A 20,686-nucleotide genomic window follows, 5' to 3' on the forward strand; every position below is an offset into this window, starting at 1 on the left:
GTCTTTGGCTAATTTAAGATTATTTCAATTGAACACTGAGACAGTAAAAACTTTTTTTTTTTTTTTGCTTGAAGGGCTCACAGCTTATTAAAAGGTCATGTTTGTTTATGGATCTTTGGTGACTTTTCAAGTTTTTAAGGGGCACAAGCCAAAAAGGTTGGAAGAGCCGAGCCTAAGTATACCTACTGCAAAACAAAATCCCAATCCCAATAGACTTTAGTAAAGCACTTATTAAAACAGTTTAAAAAATGACAGTAAAATATGTAAAGATGTATACTAGATCAAATTAACACAGTATCACTATAAACAGCAACTACAGAGTGATCACTTCACACAAAACAAAAATTTAGAAACAGATTTAAAACTGAACAAAAAAGTAGAACATGTATCTATTATGTTGTGAATGAATCCAATACACAGACTTGCCGCAGGGCTCAGACTCAACTCATTTCCACATAGGCCATTAATGACTAATTTTGGGGCTTGACCCATTTCTGAAATCAGGCAGTCCCACATGAACCTGACCTGTTGTTTTCAGGGGGCTCATCTGATGACTCGTACCTGTCTGCTGATGAGGATCCAGCTGAGGGCCCGAGGTTTGAGAGGACTCTTGTGGACACCAAGGGACCCAGCGGCTCTGAGATCACACTGACATGCATCATCACAGGGAGTCCGTCCCCTACAGGTACGACTGAAAACACGCTTTATTGATTACGATAGCTCATTTTGTGTTTTGTTTTTTGTGTCATTTTCTATTTTGTTTTTCTTTTTTGTATTTTATGTTTTTATTTCTTTATTTTGGAAAATTAGGATTAAAAGTATATTGTGAAAAATAAGTTTAAAAAGTCAATACAATACTACAACTCCTTAATACATTCCAGGTGACAATACGATTTTTAAAATGGCATTTGTTGCACCAATTACTGTAGCTGAATACAGGAATTTAGCTAACAAACGTTTACTTGATTTATGAATTACTTTTTTAAGATAACCAGCTGTTTTGCATTTTTTTTTTATTCACTTTTTTTTTCATAGGATCGGGTTTGCTGAAAAGAAAAAGCAGTCGTTGGTGTCTTTTTTTGCAGCAGAAAAGATAACTATTTTGAGGGGAAATTGCTGTTTAAAATCTATCTTTAAAAAAAATATTTTTTAGTAAAAACCTGTATAATCCAAAACCAATGAGCTATATTCATTCCTTTGTAAGGTGGATTGTGCTGGATCCATTTTCTTCTGTGGGAGGTTTTATTATATTTGTCATCAGTGTAAATATGTTTTTCTCTGCCTTCTCAGTGACGTGGAGGAAGAATAATGTGGAGATACGAAGCAATGCCTTCCATGTGGTTAGGGCTGAGGGTGAGAGGCACAGTCTGGTGATAAAGCAGTTGAGGCCGAACAACGCAGGGTCGTACTGCGTCACAGCTGTCAACACGGCGGGCAGAGCGTCCTGCAGCGCTACGCTCTTTATCCAATCAGGTGAGACAGAGATAGGAAGACGCGTAAAGTGATTTGCTGTTAGATTTGGTGCCACAGCGTCACATTCACAAACCCAAATTTAAATGAAGATGGAAATGAGGCACATGGAAATGAGGCACATGGAAACAATGCGGTGCTTGAAATACATGAACATGTTGACTCACACACACAAATTGGCTGTAATCCACTGCCAGTCCTCCTCCGCCTGACATTCGGTCTTAATGACTACAAAGGCCTGCTAGAGCTCACCATCCCGACCGGGGCTCCTCGCAGCGATAGTTACCATGACAACCCATTAATTCTTAAAGGCACTGAGCTCCCCTCGGTGCGGACTCAAAACACAGACCTGCCCCATCACACAAAGGTCTCCCGAGTCTTAAAGGCAGGCATGGCATTCAGAATCGGGAGTAAACAAAATCAATAATCCTTTTGGAAAGGGTTTCCATTAAAGATGTGCCTGCGGTGGATGTGTGTTTATATTGTAAGCTGTTTGTAAAAAGCTTGTACTGCTCCCAGAGTATTAATTCAGTTCATGTAAATGCAACCTGCACCAGTTTTGTCAACAAACGTGAGCATACACTCGTACAGTCTCACCAGCAGCACGGGGCCTGTGTTGCCATATTAGGCCAGTGGAGTCTAACTTGCAGGAGTATTTTTAGCCACCCTCTTGTTCTCTCGGGTAATTGCAGTCTGCTTTATGTCCCTGTGTGAGATTACTGCTGCAATCATGGGAGTTTTTCATCTCGATCTAGATTTCACGCTTCAGGGCTTGGAGTTGGAGTTGTCTAAATGTGCTGGGAGAAAGCATGAGTCACTTTAGCTGGTTTAGCTGGGAGTAGATTTTTGGCAGGGCAAGCCAACATAGAGGCAGAGAATGACTTCTAGGCTACAAAGCATGTCAAAACTCAATATGGCGAAGGAGATTAACACTGTATTCTGGTAATTACTGCATAAAAGATCAAAAAAGTTTCCAGCTGGTTACACATTACACAATATCATCATCCACTATAGTAAAAAAAAAAAATCTTTAATGAACCTACACAATATATAACTTTCCAGATACTGTTGTGTGAGCTTCAGGATGTCAGGAATGTTAGAGACTATGGACATAACTGTGACGGGAAGCAGAGGAGAGAATAGAGGAAGGTTAGCTGGCTCGGACTGTGCAGCAGTTGTGTAAGAGTTGGCAGGTTTGTGTAAATACTCCCGGGACTTATCCCCTGGTGCACAGACGCCGCTCAGAGATGTGACTCTAGGTAGGTTATTTTGTTATTTTACCTTTTTAATGTCAGCATGATGACAGTTCATTAGAATACCTACCTACCTAAACTGTCACAAATTGTGTTTTTCTGGAGGGAATCTCTTAATTTGAATGTTCAATTGCCGTAAGTCAGTGCTTACATAGGTTTATATGTATTTTCTTGCATCTGCGCATGTGGACAGGCCTGTCTTCATCCATTCTGCTGTTGTTTTCTCCTCAGAAGAGGACATGTCTTAATTCCATTCCAAAGATGTTATTCATTTTCAGTTGTTACAGTGTTATCTGCTTATGCCAGATGTCTGAGGTTTAGGTTTTGCAGAGAAAGTGAAAAGCACAGACAAAAAGAAAGCGACAAGGCAGAAAGAGAAAGACAGAGGACTCTAAAGAGAGGTGCTGTAGGGTGGCAGTGTTTTATATTTCTCTATCCAGCTGTGAATTAATTCTGACTTTAGTAGAAGCTGCCAGGAGTCCAGACACAGTGTCTGCTCTGGAACTCCATGGGAATAAGCGAATGATTGGGTCAGGGATTAAGGGATTAATTCATTATCTGTTCAGTTACGGTCACTTCAGAGAGGTCTCTACGCTCTGTGTGTGTGTGTGTGTGTGTGTGTGTGTGTGTGTGTGTGTGTGTGTGTGTGTGTGTGTTTGTGTGTGCGTATGTGTGCGTGTGTGTACTTGTGGCCCACTCATCTCTTAAATCACCGCTCTATGTTGCCAACTGCTCATCTTGGCAAAGACGGTCATCTCCAGAAAAGCAAAGACTAAACATTAGAACCCTGACAGATTGATCCTATCTAAAGGTTTAACGGGCCGCCCTTGTGGCATGTTAACCATATTTCAAAGAAATTTGCACTTAATTACACAAATTAAGAGGTGTGCAAATCAGAATTTGCTTTTTCACGGACACAAGTAAAGGTGAATTAGATGACGCTGATGTTTGCTTGAAAGTCTATTATACTTATGGCCAGTATCGCTCTCCTTTTTTTTTTTCTTCTAGAGCCAACCCACATGCAATGTGGGAAACCAGCCAGGGCCTTTGAAGTCAGTAGTCCAACCCAGTCAGATGAGGAGTACCTGAGCCCTCAGGAGGAGGCGATGGAGCTCGGGGACTCGCCTGCTCCGAGTAAAAGAGTCCACTTCAAAGAACCTCCCTCATTTCAGGTAGGAGAGTCTCAGAAGCAAAATTGTAGATTTTGTTTTTCAAATCTGTTCTTTAGGACTGACTGTCTGTCAACATTATGGATGCCGGGTTGCCACAAAACTGTGCTCATTTTCCCAGTACTGATCCAAAGCAGCACGCTACATCTAACTCCTTCATCACACCATTGTCAGAAAGAGAGGAAGAGGTTGATAAATGAACCCATTTTGGGCACTTTCATGATATGTCACTTGAAGGACAGTTCTGAATCCATTTTAATCAACTGAAACCCAACTGACTGAAACCCACTATAGAAATGCATGCCTGAAAATTGTGGGGAAATGATCATAAAAATATGGATGGATGGATGGATGGATGGATGGATGGATGGAAACAGAAATGTTCTGATGATCGATTAATAGACTTGTTTCTTTCAGCTTTAAATTAAAATGTGGTCTGCTAGTCTGATAGGGAACATCCTGAAACCTTAAAAGCATTTATACATAAGTATGTTGTGATCCTTTGAAAGGTGCCACCATGGGACCAGGAGGTAACTCACGGTCAAGATGTCGTCATCTCAGCGAAGGTGGAAGGGCAGCCCAGACCCATGGTTTACTGGTAGGACATCTTTCCTAAAAGCTACATTGCAGACAAACATCTTCGTAGATACCTGAATCTATTGTCTCAACCAAGGTCACTTACTGTTTCCTTGTCACCAAGGCCCTCTATTAAACACCTGAGTGTAAACCACTGTGACGGCCACTTTATATTGACTCAGGTTGAAGGACAGAGTCCCGGTGAAGACAGCGGGGCGCTTCGCTGTGCAAGAGACAGACGACGGCACCAGTGAAATGAAAATCAGCTCAGCTCAGAGGTCAGACGCAGGGCTTTACGTCTGCAAGATCACCAACAAGTACGGATCCGAGCAAGCGGAGTGCAGAGTGGTGGTCAGAGGTGAATAGTGATGAATGAAATGGATCTTGTCTAGTTTAATCTAGTCTCGCATTGCCAGACCTTCCTCCACAGCGCTGCGGAGGTTTATCAGCATTTCTTTAAACCAATCACAATCATCTTGCGCGGCGTTAAGTGCCGAGCAGAGCCACGGTGTCGCTGCAAAATAGCCTCGGGAAGGAACTTGTTTTGGTGTTGTTTTAGTCGTGCAACAGAAAACTCAGATTGGACAGATAGTCTAGCTAGCTGTCTGGATTTAACCTGTAGAGATCTGAGGAGCAGTTAACCATAGTCCTCATAAATCCACCAGAGTTTAAAATTACAACACAAAGAAAGAGAAAGGTAACGGACATCCGGCCGAAAAGAAAGACATCCAGCGGAATTTCCGGCAGCAAGGGAGTAATCCCGGAAGTGGAACGTCGTGGATATAGACTGTTTAATCTTGTTGTAACAAATATCTTGTAATATTTTCTTTGTTGCTTCTGACTATGTTCGTATCAGAGTCTGCAGCACAAACAGCACTGAAAATCACCAGGGAGGTAAAAGATGTGGCGGTGAGGGCTGGAGAGTCGGCCATGTTCGAGTGTCACATTACGGGACCTCTAGACGTCGATGTGGACTGGCTCTCGAACGGGAAGCTGATCCAGCCAGCGCTGTTCAACTGCAAAATGCACTTTGATGGCAAGAGGTGGGCTCATGTGTGTGGTAAAATATCTTTTGGTGATGTTTACGATATGTGTTTAACTATTTTCTTCTTTATTTCGTTAGTTTGAATTTTAATTGTAAGACATTGTAAATGAAGGTTTGTAAAACGGGAAGTTTTATATTCTGTAAAGATGTATCCTGACTGTAAAATTAATTGTTGGATTTTTTTGAAAACTGCTGTTTTGTATAATCTTACAGGTGCCGTCTGCTGCTAAATTCAGTACACGAGGATGATAGTGGAACATACACTTGCAAGCTGAGCACTGCCAAAGGTGAACTACAAACACTGTTATCCCTTTTGTTTAGGAGAAGTTGGAAAATGCATATTCATATCTGCTCATGTCTCTGGCTAGGGGCCAAGATCAAGTAATCTGGAATCAGTAACCCCACCATGAATGACCTCCAGAATTGAAGTGAATTTTCCTGCATTCCTTGGTTCAAAACAAATCTATGAATATAGGCTGCATCAGTTTCTGTCTTTTCTGCCTTTTGAAATGTCACCAGTCTTTACAAATTTGTATTCCAAACTTCACTAGATTTGAGACACAACATAATTGAATATTAAACCCATACTGCGCAACTATTTTATATTAAAGGTGCTCTAAGTGATGTTGGGTGACGGCACTTCTTGTTGACGTTCGAAGTATTTTCAAACAAAACGAGGCCAGCTCGCCCCTCCCTCCTCCTCATCCCATCCCCTCTCCCTCCCTTCCGTGCTTCCGCTGGGCGGAACTAACTCACTAACCCCCAAATCCTTATTGTCGGTTATTGGCTGGAACGCTGGAAGACTGTTTGTTATGTTTGGTGGTGCAGGTTGGCACAGTTTGTTTTTGTTGCCATCTGTGTTTCTCAGTATGGCTATGTTTACAAAATGGTGTCGTCCGGCAACTTTCGTACGCAGAAGCTCGAGTGATGCGTTTAACGTCACCGCTGAAAAAAGAATGACAGCAATGATCAGCTTTGGTGAAGAAGAGGACATAACAACTACACGATAATTACCTCTTCTGAAGAGTCCATCATGTTTTTTTAATCCACCGTTTCCTCCTTGAGCTACTAGCAACTGGTGGGGGAGGGGTGGGGCAACCACTGAAGGCTTGCGTCATGTGGACAGTGTTGTTGTCATTATTTAGAATTCCTCATGGGGGCGACAGAAACTACGCACAATAGCTTTAAAGCTAAAAGTAAAAGGAGTGATTGAAAAAATAATAGACACATTAAGGATGCTCAAAAAAGCCTCAGAAAAACTTGTTGCTAAGGAACGTGTCATTGCATTTACAGAGGAGTTGACCTCAAACGCAAACCTTAGGGTGGCCCCATCCAAGGAGCCTCTGTTCACCCGTAAGCTGGACATCCTGGAAGTCATCGAAGGCCGCACTGCCCGGTTTGACTGTAAGGTGAGCGGATCACCTGCTCCTCGAGTCACTTGGATGCATTTTGGTAAGAATCTCCATTGTTGGGTCTGATATTTGATATGTGTGGGTTTCCAGATAACTAACAGCTGTGAACTCTTCAAGGGAAATGCCTTGTCTGATTTTTGTTTCCACGCTTTCAGACACAAGAGTGGAGGAGAGCGATAATGTTCGCATCCTTCAAGAGGGGGGTCGTTACTCACTTGTCATCACCCATGTTAGCAGCGACACGGAAGGCTTCTACACAGCAGTCGCTCAAAACATTCATGGGAAGTCTGAATGCACCGCAGAGCTCTACATGCAAGAACCTCGCGCTGCCATCTCGTCTCACATGTAAGAGAAGTCATTCATATGGAAAACATCTCTATAAGCCATTGTGTCATTTTTAAAGGCTTTGAAAGGGGGAAATAAAACCAAGCTGTCAGTATAAAAGTCAGAGGAGCCATTTCTGTTTTCAAGGTCAAAGAAAAATACTTCCGGAGGAAGGAAATCTTTCTAAAGAAGAGAAGGCACATGTCAAAAATGAAATAAACTCCTCAATCTTGCAGTGTACGTTCTCAGATTCTTTAAATCGCTCCTTCCTTCCTCCAGGGCCAAGTTGGAGAAGATGCCATCCATCCCCGAGGAGCCTGAGGTGCTGGAGAGTGAGGTGGAAAAGAGGACCATGCCGGACTTTGTCAAACCTCTGGCTGATGTGGACGTGATTGAAGGCAAAGAGGCGCTACTGAAATGCAAGGTGGCGGGCCTACCCTACCCAACCATCGCCTGGTACCACAACGGCAAGCGCATCGAGAGCAGCGAAGCGCGCAAAATGACCCAGCGTAAGCAAAGAACCAAATTACAAACCAAGCGAAGCCATTTTTGGGGGAACGATAGTAAATGAGTAAGTTGTGTGTCTGTTCTTCAGACAGGGATGTCCACAGTATGGTCATTCGGAGCGCTTGTCACGCTCATGGGGGCGTCTACAAGGCCGTCATCTCCAATAAATTGGGCAAAGCAGCCTGCTATGCACATCTTTACGTCACAGGTACGGATGGAGACTTAATGTTTGAGTTGAGAGAATACAACATTTCCAATATGATATGTATGTGTGATGTATATATTTGTGTATTTATTTTAAATCAGATATTGTTCCTGATCCCCCTGATGGTCCTCCAGTGATAGAGGCCATCACAGGGAAAACTATAAGCCTCAGCTGGAAAAGACCAAAGAGGGTTGACCCTTCATTTGGTAGGTTCATTAGGTTGTTTTTTTTTTTTTTTTGGCCTAAAATATTGCACAATTTCTTTCGTGACATTTTTGTTATTGTTGCAATATTGAGAAATGCTTTAACAAAAACAGCAAAAGTAAATGGTCATAAAACACTTTCAGGGTAAGCTATTTATAGCATGTGTGTCCTATATGTTTGCTGTCTTTTCATTCTGAGATATGTTAAGCCCCTTTGGATTTTACATGTCATCAGCACAGATTTAAAAAAAAAATTAAAAAAAGGTTCTTTCTGCACCTTAAAGCTTTAGTGTGTAACCTTTTGTTTAATGAATTCATTATATATGAACGTCCGTAACATTGCCAAATGCGTTGCTACAAAGCTAATTAAGACCATCAGCTCCACAAAACTCTCTCTGATTTTCTCAGTATGGCTATGTTCAGAAGATTGTGTCGTCCGGCAATTTTTGCACGCAGAAAATCGAGCAAAGATAATTACCTCTTAATCCTCCGTGTCCTCCTTGGCTACAAGCAACTGCATAGAGGAGGGGTGGGGGGCGCGTGTGCGATCACAAAAGGCTTGTATCATGTGGACGCGCCGACAGTTTTGTTGTCATTACTTAGAGTTCCTCAGGGGCGAGACAGAAACTACGCACTATAGCTTTAAGCACCTCACCATGTGTTTTGTCGTCCAGATTAAGTAACTAAACACCATACGTGTGTGCAGATGCCGACTCCTTGCTATATGTGGTCCAGCAGCAGCCTCTGGGCTCCATCCAGTGGTCTGTCGTGGCGTCTAACCTGAGGGAGACCAAGTTCACCGTCACCTCCCTGTCCAAAGGAGTTCGCTACGCTTTCAGAGTCCTGACGTCCACTGGGAAGACTTTAAGCAAACCGTCACCCTCTACTGACCTGGTCCAGCTGCTGGACAGGGGTAACGAAGCTGAAGATGTTGCCACCACTGGTAAAAAAAAAAAAAAATACATTCTATTTAGTTTATTTGACGATTTCTTTTCAAATCTTTTACCCGTGTAGGACCCTATTTGAGAAAGGCACCAGTCATTTTGGACAAACCTGACATTGTTTATGTAGTTGAGAACCAACCTGCGAGCATCACCATCACGCTGAACCACGTGCACGCAGTTGTCACCTGGAAAAGGTTAGTTCCTCTATCTCTAGTGGCACATTTCAGGTTTGTATGTAAAGTATAGTGTGCGGAGAGGTTGGTTTTTTTTTTTTGTGCAAAAATAATACAAGCAGTAATACACCAGTCTGCAAGATTGCGAATACTGTAGGGACGTGCCCAAGCCGGTGCTGAATTGATGAGTTTTTAATCTTTGTTTAAATACTGGGACAGTAACTGATTTCTTGACAAGTGCAGGACGCTCATTTCAAACAGAAACCGTAGAAAAAGTCTCTCAGGAGCCAGAGCACGTGCTGGGTTTCATCCTATTTCTATTCTCATCCGGGACTGTTTCATAAATCGGGATATAACGTGTGAACAGGCTTATCCTAACCTCTGCAGATAAAAATTTTTAAAGTGGCAGGATTGTAGCTCCAGAGGACCAGGACTGAGAAGCACCGCTGTGCAGTGGTTTACATTGCTTTGATTAAATTGAGCATTTGATGGCCCAGCACATTTTCTCTGCGGAGCTCTGCAATTTCTTGTAAGAAATATTTGTTCTCTTTGCTACCTGCTGCTAAAGAAGATCCTTGCATACTGATGTGGACAGTTTGGGGGGGAAAAGGGCTCTGATCTTGCTTTCCTAGACTACAGCTCTAACTGTGGTACATTGCCACTGTCTTCCCCAGGAGGGGGGTGGTGTTGGTCAACAGACTGGGGATGTATGAGCTGAGCATGCCAGACGACGATCAACACACCCTGAAGCTTCAGCGAGTCAGGAGTGCAGACATCGGTCAGCTGGTGGTCACGGCCAGCAACCAGTTTGGCAGCGACCTCTGCACGCCTCAGCTGGCTATGGCAGGTCAGTTTAGTCCAGGCAGAACACCACATGATAAATTTAGCTTTTCAGTTTGAATCCAAAGAACTTACTACTTACTCTTGGCAGCAGTTAATGCCAACAAAGGGAAGCGGTGTGTAATTTAAATTGAGCTTTAGCTATTTTTGAAGTAAAGGATCATGAATTTAGAATAGCTTCTCTAAAAATGACTTTGAAGTAAAGACTTGTGCCTCCTTCATTGTTGGAATTAAGGTTTTTAAAATACAAAGACGTCCGCATCCTCAGGGGGCTTTTGTATCTATTTAGAATTATTATTGTTGTAAAAAATATATATATTTATATGAAAAAATGATATATACATACATACATATATACAGTCTCTCTTTTTTACTTATTCTTTTGTAGTGCCTCCTAAATTTGAAACCATCATGGAGGATGTGGATGTGCACATTGGGGAGACGTCCCGTCTGGCTGTTGTGGTTGAAGGGAAACCAGACCCAGATATTCTGTGGTATAAGGTAAAATTGTCATAATCAGCTAAAGAGTGTTTCCTTTTGTATTTATTTTTTTTAAAAGGGATTGCAGCACAACAGCCAGAAATTGGCAGAATTATTAGTGTAATCTGAAACCATATTAACAGTTGATTGGTCTGTCGCAGGATGACGTGCTTCTCTCTGAGAGCAGCCACTTCACATTTGTGTACGACGACCCAGAATATTCCCTTGTTGTCCTCAACGCCCGCCCCGAACACTCCGGTGTGTACACCTGCACTGCAAAGAACCTGGCCGGCTCCAACTCCTGCAAAGCTGAACTCACAGTTCATACAGGTCAGCAGTCCAACAACACTGTCTGCACTAACATACTTTGCATGTGGACAGAGTCATCCAAGTAAAAAGGATTAAAATTTCCGTGAGAGTCGAAATGAAGAAAGATATGAGGAGGTTGCATCTTTTCATTATATATTCTCAATCAGTTTTTTGTTGAGAATCATTTAAATGATTGTGATATAATGAGAAGTCTCTTCCAAAAAAGTGCTACACCGACGGGCTTTTCCTCCACTTGCCGTCGATCTTTACCATTTAGTTTAGATTATATCCATCTACTGATGCAGCACACACCAATATTAGCTGGTTGTTGTTGAAAATTATACCTCTAAATCTACACCATATGGGCGAGACCACCAGGTGTTTAGAGACTACAATATGAAACCATCTGTCACTAAGCTGGCACACATGTACAGCCAAACACACACACACACACACACACACACACACAAACAAACACACATAAAAAAATGCCTCTGTTGGTGCTCCCTGCAGAGCGAAAAGAAGCAGCAGAGCCAATGGAGGATGAAGGAACCATTCTGAGAAAAATGAGGCGTCTGACGGATTACTATGATATCCACAAAGAGATAGGGAGGTGAGTGTGTGTGTGTGTGTGTGTGTGTGTGTGTGTGTGTGTGTGACTGACCGCACACTCATTCTGTCTCACATCCCTTCACATGCAGCGAGTACATCAGTGTTTAATGGCTGTTTGAGCGCTGAGGGTCAGGGCTGTTGGAGGGCAGGCGGTCTCACCTGCTTAACAACAGTAGACGGAGACAAAAGAGATGAGTCACCAGCCTGAGTGGAGTGAATACATTAGCTGACAGAGGATTTGTTTTGGTCTGACTTGGTGGAGACGGACATTTACTGTGAATTGTAAAGCAATTGGAACAGGCAGATGGGATAATCTGTTTTCCAAAAGACAATGTGTTTTGGTTGTTAAATAGAGCAGCAAACTTAAATGGAATACAGATTTCTTCTCCCAAACACCTCACAAAAAACATTCACGGAGATTGAAAGTTAATTATACAATGGCCATGTGTCCACCTTTGTCTCTCCATTCTCCTGTAGTAGTGCTACCTCTTGCAAAGAAGAATTTATTATTTAATTGAAGTGAAAAAGCAACACTATCAGTAATTCATTGGTTAAAATGTCTCTGTCCCTATTCTTGGAGTACATTTTAGAGCTATTTTTATTCTCTTGGTATAAAGCTGCAAAAAGCTAGTGAATTGACATTTTATATAATTTTTTAATATCTCGTGAAGAATGAAACTAAAGAATTCAACGTCAATTTGTAATTTCTTCATTGACTGTGGCACTACTTTTTTTCTTTTTCTTGTAGGACTGTTTAATAGAATAATAACTAACACATTTAAATTAAACCCAACACGTTGCCGCTGTTTGATGCAGGGGTACCTTCTCCTATGTGAAGAGGGTGAGTCAGAAAAAGGGAAAGGCCGAGTTCGCTGCCAAGTTCATTTCTGCGGGAGGAAGGAGGAAAGCCTTGGCCCTCCGAGAGATGGAGCTGCTGTCTGAGCTGGACAACGAGAGGATTCTCTATTTCCATGATGCCTTTGAGAAGAAGAGTGTGGTAGTGCTCATCACAGAGTTGTATCCTTTCAGTGTAATGTCATTGTCTACGATAGGAAATGTACTTTAATATGTTGCATTTATCATGCAGTTTCTGTGAGTGACCTATATTATCCTGCAACAACAGACTAGGTTTTTTTTTTTTAGCTCTTGTTGCTAAGACAATACAAGTTTTTTTTAATGAGGGCAAACATGTTCATGGCCCCTATCTTGCACCCGGTGCAGCGCGCGCAATTGTCAGTTTCCCATCCAGCGCCCATGTCGTTTAAACAGCAAATGCACCTGCACCCATCTGTGCGCCCATGGGCGTGCTGGTCTTACAGGGAGGTGTGTTCAGGTGAATTCTTGCCGTATTGCTATCTTGAGGCAGCGGGAAGTGATCGCGCTATTGACCAACAAAAACCTGATCTGAAGTCAATAACGCAGCATTTCATTGTTATTTTAACAGCAAATTAGTAAAAACGTGCCTAGGCTTATGCACAGCACACACACACACACTATGCTTGTTACACACACACAGGGACAACAGCACACAAGCATGCAAAAGATTACAAATAAAAATATTAGGGTGCAAATCCGCCATCATAATAGCAATGCGCCAAGGTACAAACGCGCCTGGCCTGGAGATGACTCTCTGATTGGTTTATTGCATGTTACGCCAAAAACACACCTATGAATTAATGAAGACACTAAGTACAACCCTTTTGAACCATGGGCACGGACCCTTTTTTCCGCCGTCAAACTAGCAAAAGTGGATTTGGACACGCCCTAAACGCACCTGTGTTATGCGCTTCACGCCGTGCGCTTAGATCATTAAAATAGGGCCCCATATCTTGAAGTCAAAAAGGCACTACCTTTACATTTTATCTGCTGCATTGCTGAACAAAACTGCTCTTAAATGCACCTCAAGGACACGAAAGATCCAAAGCATTAATCCTGATGTCTTCTGCAGTCCCCTGGAGGCATGAATGAAGCGCAGCACAGCTTTTTCTCTCTGAGTCATCGCCAATGAGCGGAATTAGCAAGAGATAGGATGTGTGGGAGTTTTGCTCATTTATAATTCATTTCTCATGCACCTACCACTTGGACTGTGCAGTCAAGTCACAGCTCTGCTTTTTTGTGTTTTTTTTTCCTTAACTGTTGTGTGAAGATGTCACGAGGACTTGCTGGAAAGAATGGCCAAAAAAACAACAGTCAAGGAACTGGAGGTGTGTGTGCTTCTGCCTACTGCACTGCGCTATCATTATATAACATGATTGTTACGCTCATTCCCTCCATGTTTCTCTACAGATCCGCTGTAGTGTTCAGCAGGTTTTGGAAGGTCTTCGTTATCTTCACCTAAAAAACATAGCTCACCTTGACATAAAGGTATCGGCCCAACCCACATCTGGTGCTGCATCAAATTTATTTGATCAACATTGTTTACAAGATTGTTATACTCTTTATGTACCTAACACTGTTGTGTCTGTGTACACCCCTCTCTAGCCAGAAAATATTTTAATGGCAAGTCCTGGGAGTGACCAGATCCGCATTTGTGACTTTGGTAATGCCATGAAATTGGATACTTCTGAGGAGTGCTACTGCAAATACGGCACGCCAGAATTTGTTGCACCAGAGATTGTTAACCAAACTCCGGTCTCCACGGCAACAGACATATGGTGAGCCACCTGTTCTCCAGCGCGGAGAAGTGACTACACCCTGCAGGCGCTACCTTGTTCTCTGCAACAAAATAAAGTCTTTTACTCTGCTTTTTATGTTGTTTCCAAAAATCCACTTGTCATTCATCTGTCCTGCTCTCCTACAGGCCTGCTGGTGTCATCACGTACCTCTGGTACGTTATATAGATTTGTTACTACTTTTTATAGTTTAAATATAATGGATCAAGAACAGAAATTTTTCTTTTGTTGATAATGATGTGTTTTTTTTATTTTTTATTTTAGCCTGACTGGTGTGTCTCCCTTTGCTGGTGAAAATGACAGAGCTACTGCCTTAAACATCCGTAACTACAATGTGGCGTTTGAAGAGGGCATGTTCACTGACCTCTGCAAAGAAGCAAAGGGATTTGTCATCAAGCTTTTGGTAGCGGACCGACTGTAAGCATCTTGATGATTATTTTACAGAAACATATGTAAATATAAATAATGTTATCTTAAACAGTAGCATGCCCCTTCTTCATATTCCGTCATGTGCATTTTTTCCCCTCTTCTAGGAGGCCCAGTGCCATTGAGTGCCTTCGTCATCCTTGGTTCAAGGTAAGTTATCATTTAGAAAATACATCACCCATCCTCAAACTATTTACATGTGTAATAGGATTTGAATTTATATCTCCACTCTTTTTGTCTTGCAGTCACCAACGAACAAGAGCATCAGCACAGCTATGCTAAAGCAAGTTTTGGCTAGAAGGCGATGGCAGGTAAGCCACTGGACATGCATTTAATGTGTGGAAATGAAAGACTAAGACACCAAGGGCTGATTCCCACATTTCTCAGACATAGTTTGGAATAGTCCCACATACGTACGAACGTACCATACTCATGAATTAAATGAAAATATTTCCTAAAAAAAAAAAAAAAAAAAAAAAAGATTAGACATAGTCCAGGACTAAATTAATGCCCAACTTAAACCTCCAAAGGTGGCAGGATATAATGCTTTCTGTCATTTGAGATGCCATAGTTTGTCTATTTCAACCAAAACCAAGTTTCAGTCTGACAGGTGTATTTCTGACTCAGACCTGGAGACTTTGCATATAAAGTAGGGGGACATAAATATAAACTCACGTTGTCCTCTGTTGTCCTTTTTTTAGCGTTCTCTTATCAGCTACAAATCCAAGATGGTGATGCGGTCGATCCCAGAGCTTTTGAATGACGCATCCAACCACGTCTCCATTGCTGTGGCCCGGCATTTAAAAGAAGGCTCCCCACCACCCTCCTCTTCCTCTGACTCCGATGCAGATGTGGACGAGCTTCCCTTCATCCCTATGCCGCTGTCCATGGTCTTTTCTGGTTCCAGGGTCTCCCTTAACGAGATCCCGGGGGACGAAGATGCCACTGTATGGCCCAGTGTGGCTGCTCATGGGACGAAGAAAAAGGACAACATGGAGATCGGTACGAGAGGAGGGGAAAGTAAAAGTGCAAAAGATGAAGAGGAAACCCCAGATGACGAGAAAATGGAAAAGACACAACGAGCTCCTCTAAAAAAAGGATCAAGTGTGGAGTCGGAAGAATCCCAGACGAAATCCAGGCGGGCTACCATGAGGAGAGGCAGCTCTGCTGATTCAGCACTGCTTCTCCACATTGACCCAGAAGAGGGAAATGCAAACAAGGACTCAGAAGCAAGTAACAAGAGCCTGAAAAAGGCTGTTTCTATGGAACTACCCAATCGCAGCCCGAGCCCCGGGGCGGCGAAGTTAAGCCAGGAGGATTATGCCCTAAAACTGGAACTGATGAGACAGCGGTTGCTAAGAGGAGGAAATGTGGACAAAAAGATGAGCGGCCTGCGAGGGCCCTTGTTTGAAACACTCGGCATGGAAGATGAGAGGCAGACAGGGTCTCTTGATCGGAACTTGAGGAGATCCAGAGCGGGGCCATCAACTCTCACCAGAGCAGCGTCTTCAGAGAGCCCTACAGAGGACACGCCAAAGCCCAAAGTTTTTCGTAAAAGCGCCTCCTTCACTCAGGGGGATTCTGAGCCCATGCCCCTGCACCGCAGGTTTGGAGCCCCCTTAGAGATCCCATCGGTGGGCAATGGTAGCATAGAAGGAAAGAAGCTCCAGGAGGCAACCTCAATGTCCGCACTCACAGAACAAACAACACTGGAGTCTATATCTGCCTCACCTACAAAAAAGACTTCCGCTACGCTCCCAACACCAGGAGGATTGGACCAGCAGCAAAAACAGAACAATGTAAAAGAACATAAGGACATGCAAAGTATGAATGAGAAGAACATGGATGGGATAACCGAGAAAAGGACCAAAACCCAGTTAGAAAAGCCAGACACAGTAGAATCTGAGTCTAGGTCACCCTCTGTAATTACTCCTATAATTGTAATAGAGGAGGATGATGAAGAAGAAGAAGAAGAGAGTAAAGAAAGGGAAGAAGAGGAGCTACGTATGAATGAAAAGGATATGAAGGGAGATGAAACACAAAATGGTAAACCGGCATCTGCATATGCAAGTGTCATTCAAGCTGTTGCAGTGCAATCTGTAACATCTGACGAGGCCAAATTCGAGCATCCAGCCACACCAAATGATAGAAAGTCCACAGAAATCCCCACATTGCCTGAACATCCAGCAGTATTTGCTAAAGTAGCAACTGCTGAGAGATGTCCTAGCTCTGTTTCCACATCATCAAACCCTGATCTTGCTGCCATCCCTCGTCGGCCTATGCTCAGAACGGACATCAAAGACATTGACTCAGAGGAGGTCTTTGAAGCCAGGTTTAAGAAGCGGGAGTCGTCTTTGACCCGTGGCCTCCGAAAACTGACCAGAAACAAATCGGAGGAGAAATCACCCGTACTAAACCGGAAGGTGGGCGAGGGAGGTGAAGAGGTTTATAGGCCGGGGCCAAGGGGGGCACCTCTTGAAATGGTCCCAAAAGGACTACAGGAGAAATCCAAATCTGTTCAAGATTTAAGAGAAGAAGATAAGGAAACGGGCTTTGGCCTAATTGGGAGGTTTTCCTTGCGGGCCAAGAGGTCAACATCTGTCGATAAGAAGGGGGAGAAGCCAAAGGAGGAAAAGCACCAGGATGTGCAGGAAACTGCTGGAAGCAAGAGGGTTTCATGGACTATTGGGCGCAGTAAGTCCCTGGATACAAAGGAGCTGAACAGTGCAGGGGCAAAGGGGCAGCCGGACGAGCGAGAACAAAGAAAAGCTGAGGAGTCATCGGTTTCTGCTATGAGGCGCAAGTTTGAGTCCAAAGTGGCAGGAATCTCTGCCAAAATAAGGACCCAGTCAGAGGAGAGGAAGGACAAAGACGCTGGGGGGAGTCAGAAAGAGTTGGTGCAAAATGATTTGAAGAAAGTCACTGATTCCCCTGTTCTGGCAATGCGACGGAAGTTTGAGAAAAAAGTGGCAGTAATTTCCTCGAAAATCCGCAGTCAGTCTGAGGAGAGAAAAGAGGATGAAGAGGGAAAGAGGACACCCCTGTTTACCCGCCATCGTCATTCCCAATCTGAGGGGCGAGGACTCAAAGGAATGGGCATCCCCGAGAATCAACTAGCAAAACAGACCGGCGCTGCTGCATCCAAGGAATCGATTGAATCCGCTTCTAGCATCCATTCCGAAAAAGCCTCAGAAACTGACAGGCGATCACGGTGGGACAGGTGGGGTTTGACAAGGGGCAAGAAAGACAAAACCTCCTCTCAATCTGATCTGCCTTCATCCGACCCCAAAGAGGATGGTTTGTCAAAAAGCCAGAAGTTCATCCGTTCCGCTTCGGATTTTGCCCCTGTGTTCCACATCAAACTGAAAGACTGCATCTTATTGGAGGGGGATCCTGTCACGCTTAGCTGCCTTCCAGCTGGAAGTCCGCATCCAGAAATCACATGGACGATAGGTATCACTTAAATTCTCCCATTTTGTGGTTTTATCCAAAAGCTGCCGTTCAGCTGCTGAATTTCTTGTGTGCATTCCAGATCGGAAACCGCTGCAGGTGGATGACAGAATCAACCTGAGGTCCCACCCAGATGGCAGGCAGCTTCTTATGATCACAAAGTCCAGCCGAAGGGACGCTGGAGTTTATGAATGTGTTGCTACCAACCCTATAGCTACCATCACTACCTCCTGCACGTTGTCAATAGCTTGTAAGTAGATTGTTTAGCCCACAGCTATTCAGAAATTGTTGTTTTGTAGTTCATGTTGTTGTTGTTGTATAGATTGGGGAAAATGGGAATTGGGGAAATCGTATTCATTAATATCAATGCTGCAAATTACAACATGGAGCGAGTTCTCTTCCCAGAGGCATAGCTGCTCCTTTGCCTTTCATGGACATATGGCATCATGATGTGATGTATTTTACATAATTTAGTTTTAATTGCAGTAAGAATGGCATGAATATTAATACAGTTGAAATGGTTATTAATGTCAAGAGATTAACGTTACAGTAGATTATTATAATGGATCTGAGGCCCTTCTCGTATTCATTGTGCAATAGGAGCAATTTATGCTTTCTGGGATTTGAAATCGTCAGCGGCGGGTCATATTCAAGACTCCAGTCATGCCTTTGCACAAATAGTGTGTAATGAAAACTGCCAACGCTGCCCACAAATGCAACAATAATAATGAGACACTTGAGGCTTCAATGGAAAATATATTTCTCAGACGCCTGGTGCAATCGATTGCATTTGAACGATTTGTTATGGCTATGGACATGTAGTATTTCTAATCTCAACCACTGATGGTATTTGTCTCCCCTTGATAATCTATCAGCAGAGCGAAAAAAAATACTTCAGACAGCTTATCTTGCCTGAAGACATTGACTCCATTGTTCATAGCGGTGCACAGGCTTAATGGAAATGCATTTTGAAATAAAGGAATGACACTATTTGTGTCAAGTTTGGTTTGGTACAACAACTAAACTCAAACCATCTGGACCGTTTCTGTACCCTGGGCTTGAGACAATTAACATCTCTCTTTTCTACTTTGGTATCTTGAATCTCAACGTGCTTAATGTGACATTTTCATGTAAATACATGAACAAACTGAAACAGTGATTGCTATAACAGAATTGTAACGTAAACTATGCTAAATTCATGCTGTCGGTCTAAGTCTACCCCATGAAAATTAAACATCAAGCAGCTGTTTGGAAAAGAACTGGAAAAACTGCATTAAGCATGATCAGTGATGATTAAACAGACAAACCCCCAACTACAGAAAGTCAAACAATTTCAACCTAAAGACATCTGATTATCGTTGATTGACAAATGGCCTCTGGGAAGTGTAGTAAAAAAAAACACCCCCTACCAATGAGCAAAGCAAAAGAATAGAAAACAAGAAATGTAAAGATTACCACTTGGCACGCAAAAGCACCTTTTATGAAGGCCTGTACAAGACGCAATTCAATCTTGCTCACACAGTAGTAAAGCTGTGCACAAAATACTTAAAACACAAACAACTGAAAACCCTGTTATAATGCACACTGTACAGTGACTACACACACTTAAAACCACATGCACAAAACAGTTAAAACCCTGCACATACAAATGAAAATCCTCTTGACTAAACCAACCCACAGGAATATCTTACATTTCTAAACCCAGGGTGGGTTTGCTGACCACAAGTGCTTTTTTTTTTTTCAGCACTCACACAATCACATCTGCTCAGTATAACCACACTAGAGCCTGCCATGATCTGTTAGGTGTGTCTTCATGCCTGTGTACCCTCATCTAATTTGTTCTTTTTTTCCCCGTTTTAAGATGTCCCCAAACAGCCAGGGACCCCCGAAGTCCCCCAGATTTACAACAACACAGCCCTGGTGCTCTGGAAGCCAGCAGACACCAAGTCCCCATGCAGCTACACCCTGGAAAGAAAAACAGAAGGTGAGTGAGTAGTGACATTCCTTCACTTTACTTTTATGCATCATTCAGCAGCATGCAGATCATCCAAAGAAATAAAACAAAAGTTATGAAATGCGTTGCTGCTATTTGCTTTGTAGGTAGTTTTGATGGCTTTGAAACTGCATTCCCGTTGTGTACTGTTGTCAGTGTGATGTGGTATGGCCACATGAGGAAAATGTAAGTTAAATTTAAGGTTTCTTAGGAGGTAGCAGTGTTTGAAGAGCTTTGACAATGTTTGGCTTTGTACCGTATGTGAAGAGTGCTCGAAGAAATGAGTTTCCAAATCCATAGACACCACTTAGACAGAGAAAATGAGTCAGCCCACAAGGGAATAGTGACTGTACCAGTGCTGCTGTCAAAGTGGTTCGTCAGTATGTATGATGAATCATCATTATCTCATAATGTGGTGGATAAAAATAAAGTCACACAAACTTGGAGTAGCAGACTCTGAGTTTGTGAATACTTATTGAACGTTTTGGTCTGATAGATTTCATTCTGGCATGTATTGCCTTGTTGTCTCATTCCAAATGTAATCTTTACCAGGTACCAGGCAGCATTGATGTAGGTATTCACAGAAGAATGCGTCACTACCTAATTTACCTTTTTTAATTCCG

General features: G+C 42.8%; 1 protein-coding gene across 11 annotated transcripts in view; it reads left to right on the plus strand.

Moving 5' to 3' along the window:
* The window catches only part of spega (striated muscle enriched protein kinase a), a 53,582-nt gene that overhangs the window by 27,188 nt on the left and 5,708 nt on the right, over positions 1 to 20,686 (plus strand). For 10 of the 11 annotated variants that reach the window (XR_004896642.1, XM_031291567.2, XM_035998736.1 and 7 more), the window contains 29 exons: positions 539 to 685; positions 1,291 to 1,473; positions 3,732 to 3,895; positions 4,402 to 4,490; positions 4,651 to 4,826; positions 5,325 to 5,511; positions 5,727 to 5,800; positions 6,807 to 6,965; positions 7,081 to 7,270; positions 7,529 to 7,758; positions 7,845 to 7,964; positions 8,063 to 8,167; positions 8,871 to 9,077; positions 9,179 to 9,302; positions 9,956 to 10,128; positions 10,510 to 10,622; positions 10,763 to 10,931; positions 11,424 to 11,523; positions 12,339 to 12,539; positions 13,669 to 13,726; positions 13,809 to 13,886; positions 14,004 to 14,176; positions 14,323 to 14,349; positions 14,459 to 14,611; positions 14,728 to 14,770; positions 14,866 to 14,931; positions 15,322 to 18,073; positions 18,153 to 18,320; positions 19,932 to 20,054. Coding sequence is in view for 10 of the 11 variants with exons in the window: in XM_031291567.2 (XP_031147427.2) it covers positions 539 to 685; positions 1,291 to 1,473; positions 3,732 to 3,895; positions 4,402 to 4,490; positions 4,651 to 4,826; positions 5,325 to 5,511; positions 5,727 to 5,800; positions 6,807 to 6,965; positions 7,081 to 7,270; positions 7,529 to 7,758; positions 7,845 to 7,964; positions 8,063 to 8,167; positions 8,871 to 9,077; positions 9,179 to 9,302; positions 9,956 to 10,128; positions 10,510 to 10,622; positions 10,763 to 10,931; positions 11,424 to 11,523; positions 12,339 to 12,539; positions 13,669 to 13,726; positions 13,809 to 13,886; positions 14,004 to 14,176; positions 14,323 to 14,349; positions 14,459 to 14,611; positions 14,728 to 14,770; positions 14,866 to 14,931; positions 15,322 to 18,073; positions 18,153 to 18,320; positions 19,932 to 20,054 (6,552 nt within the window). In the remaining variant the exon portion in view is untranslated. The remainder of the gene's footprint in view (positions 1 to 538; positions 686 to 1,290; positions 1,474 to 3,731; positions 3,896 to 4,401; positions 4,491 to 4,650; positions 4,827 to 5,324; positions 5,512 to 5,726; positions 5,801 to 6,806; positions 6,966 to 7,080; positions 7,271 to 7,528; positions 7,759 to 7,844; positions 7,965 to 8,062; positions 8,168 to 8,870; positions 9,078 to 9,178; positions 9,303 to 9,955; positions 10,129 to 10,509; positions 10,623 to 10,762; positions 10,932 to 11,423; positions 11,524 to 12,338; positions 12,540 to 13,668; positions 13,727 to 13,808; positions 13,887 to 14,003; positions 14,177 to 14,322; positions 14,350 to 14,458; positions 14,612 to 14,727; positions 14,771 to 14,865; positions 14,932 to 15,321; positions 18,074 to 18,152; positions 18,321 to 19,931; positions 20,055 to 20,686) is intronic. The other variant, XM_035998735.1, reaches the window with a different exon arrangement.

This window comes from Sander lucioperca, chromosome 24, assembly GCF_008315115.2.
Source record: "Sander lucioperca isolate FBNREF2018 chromosome 24, SLUC_FBN_1.2, whole genome shotgun sequence".
NCBI classification, from domain to species: Eukaryota; Metazoa; Chordata; class Actinopteri; order Perciformes; family Percidae; genus Sander; species Sander lucioperca.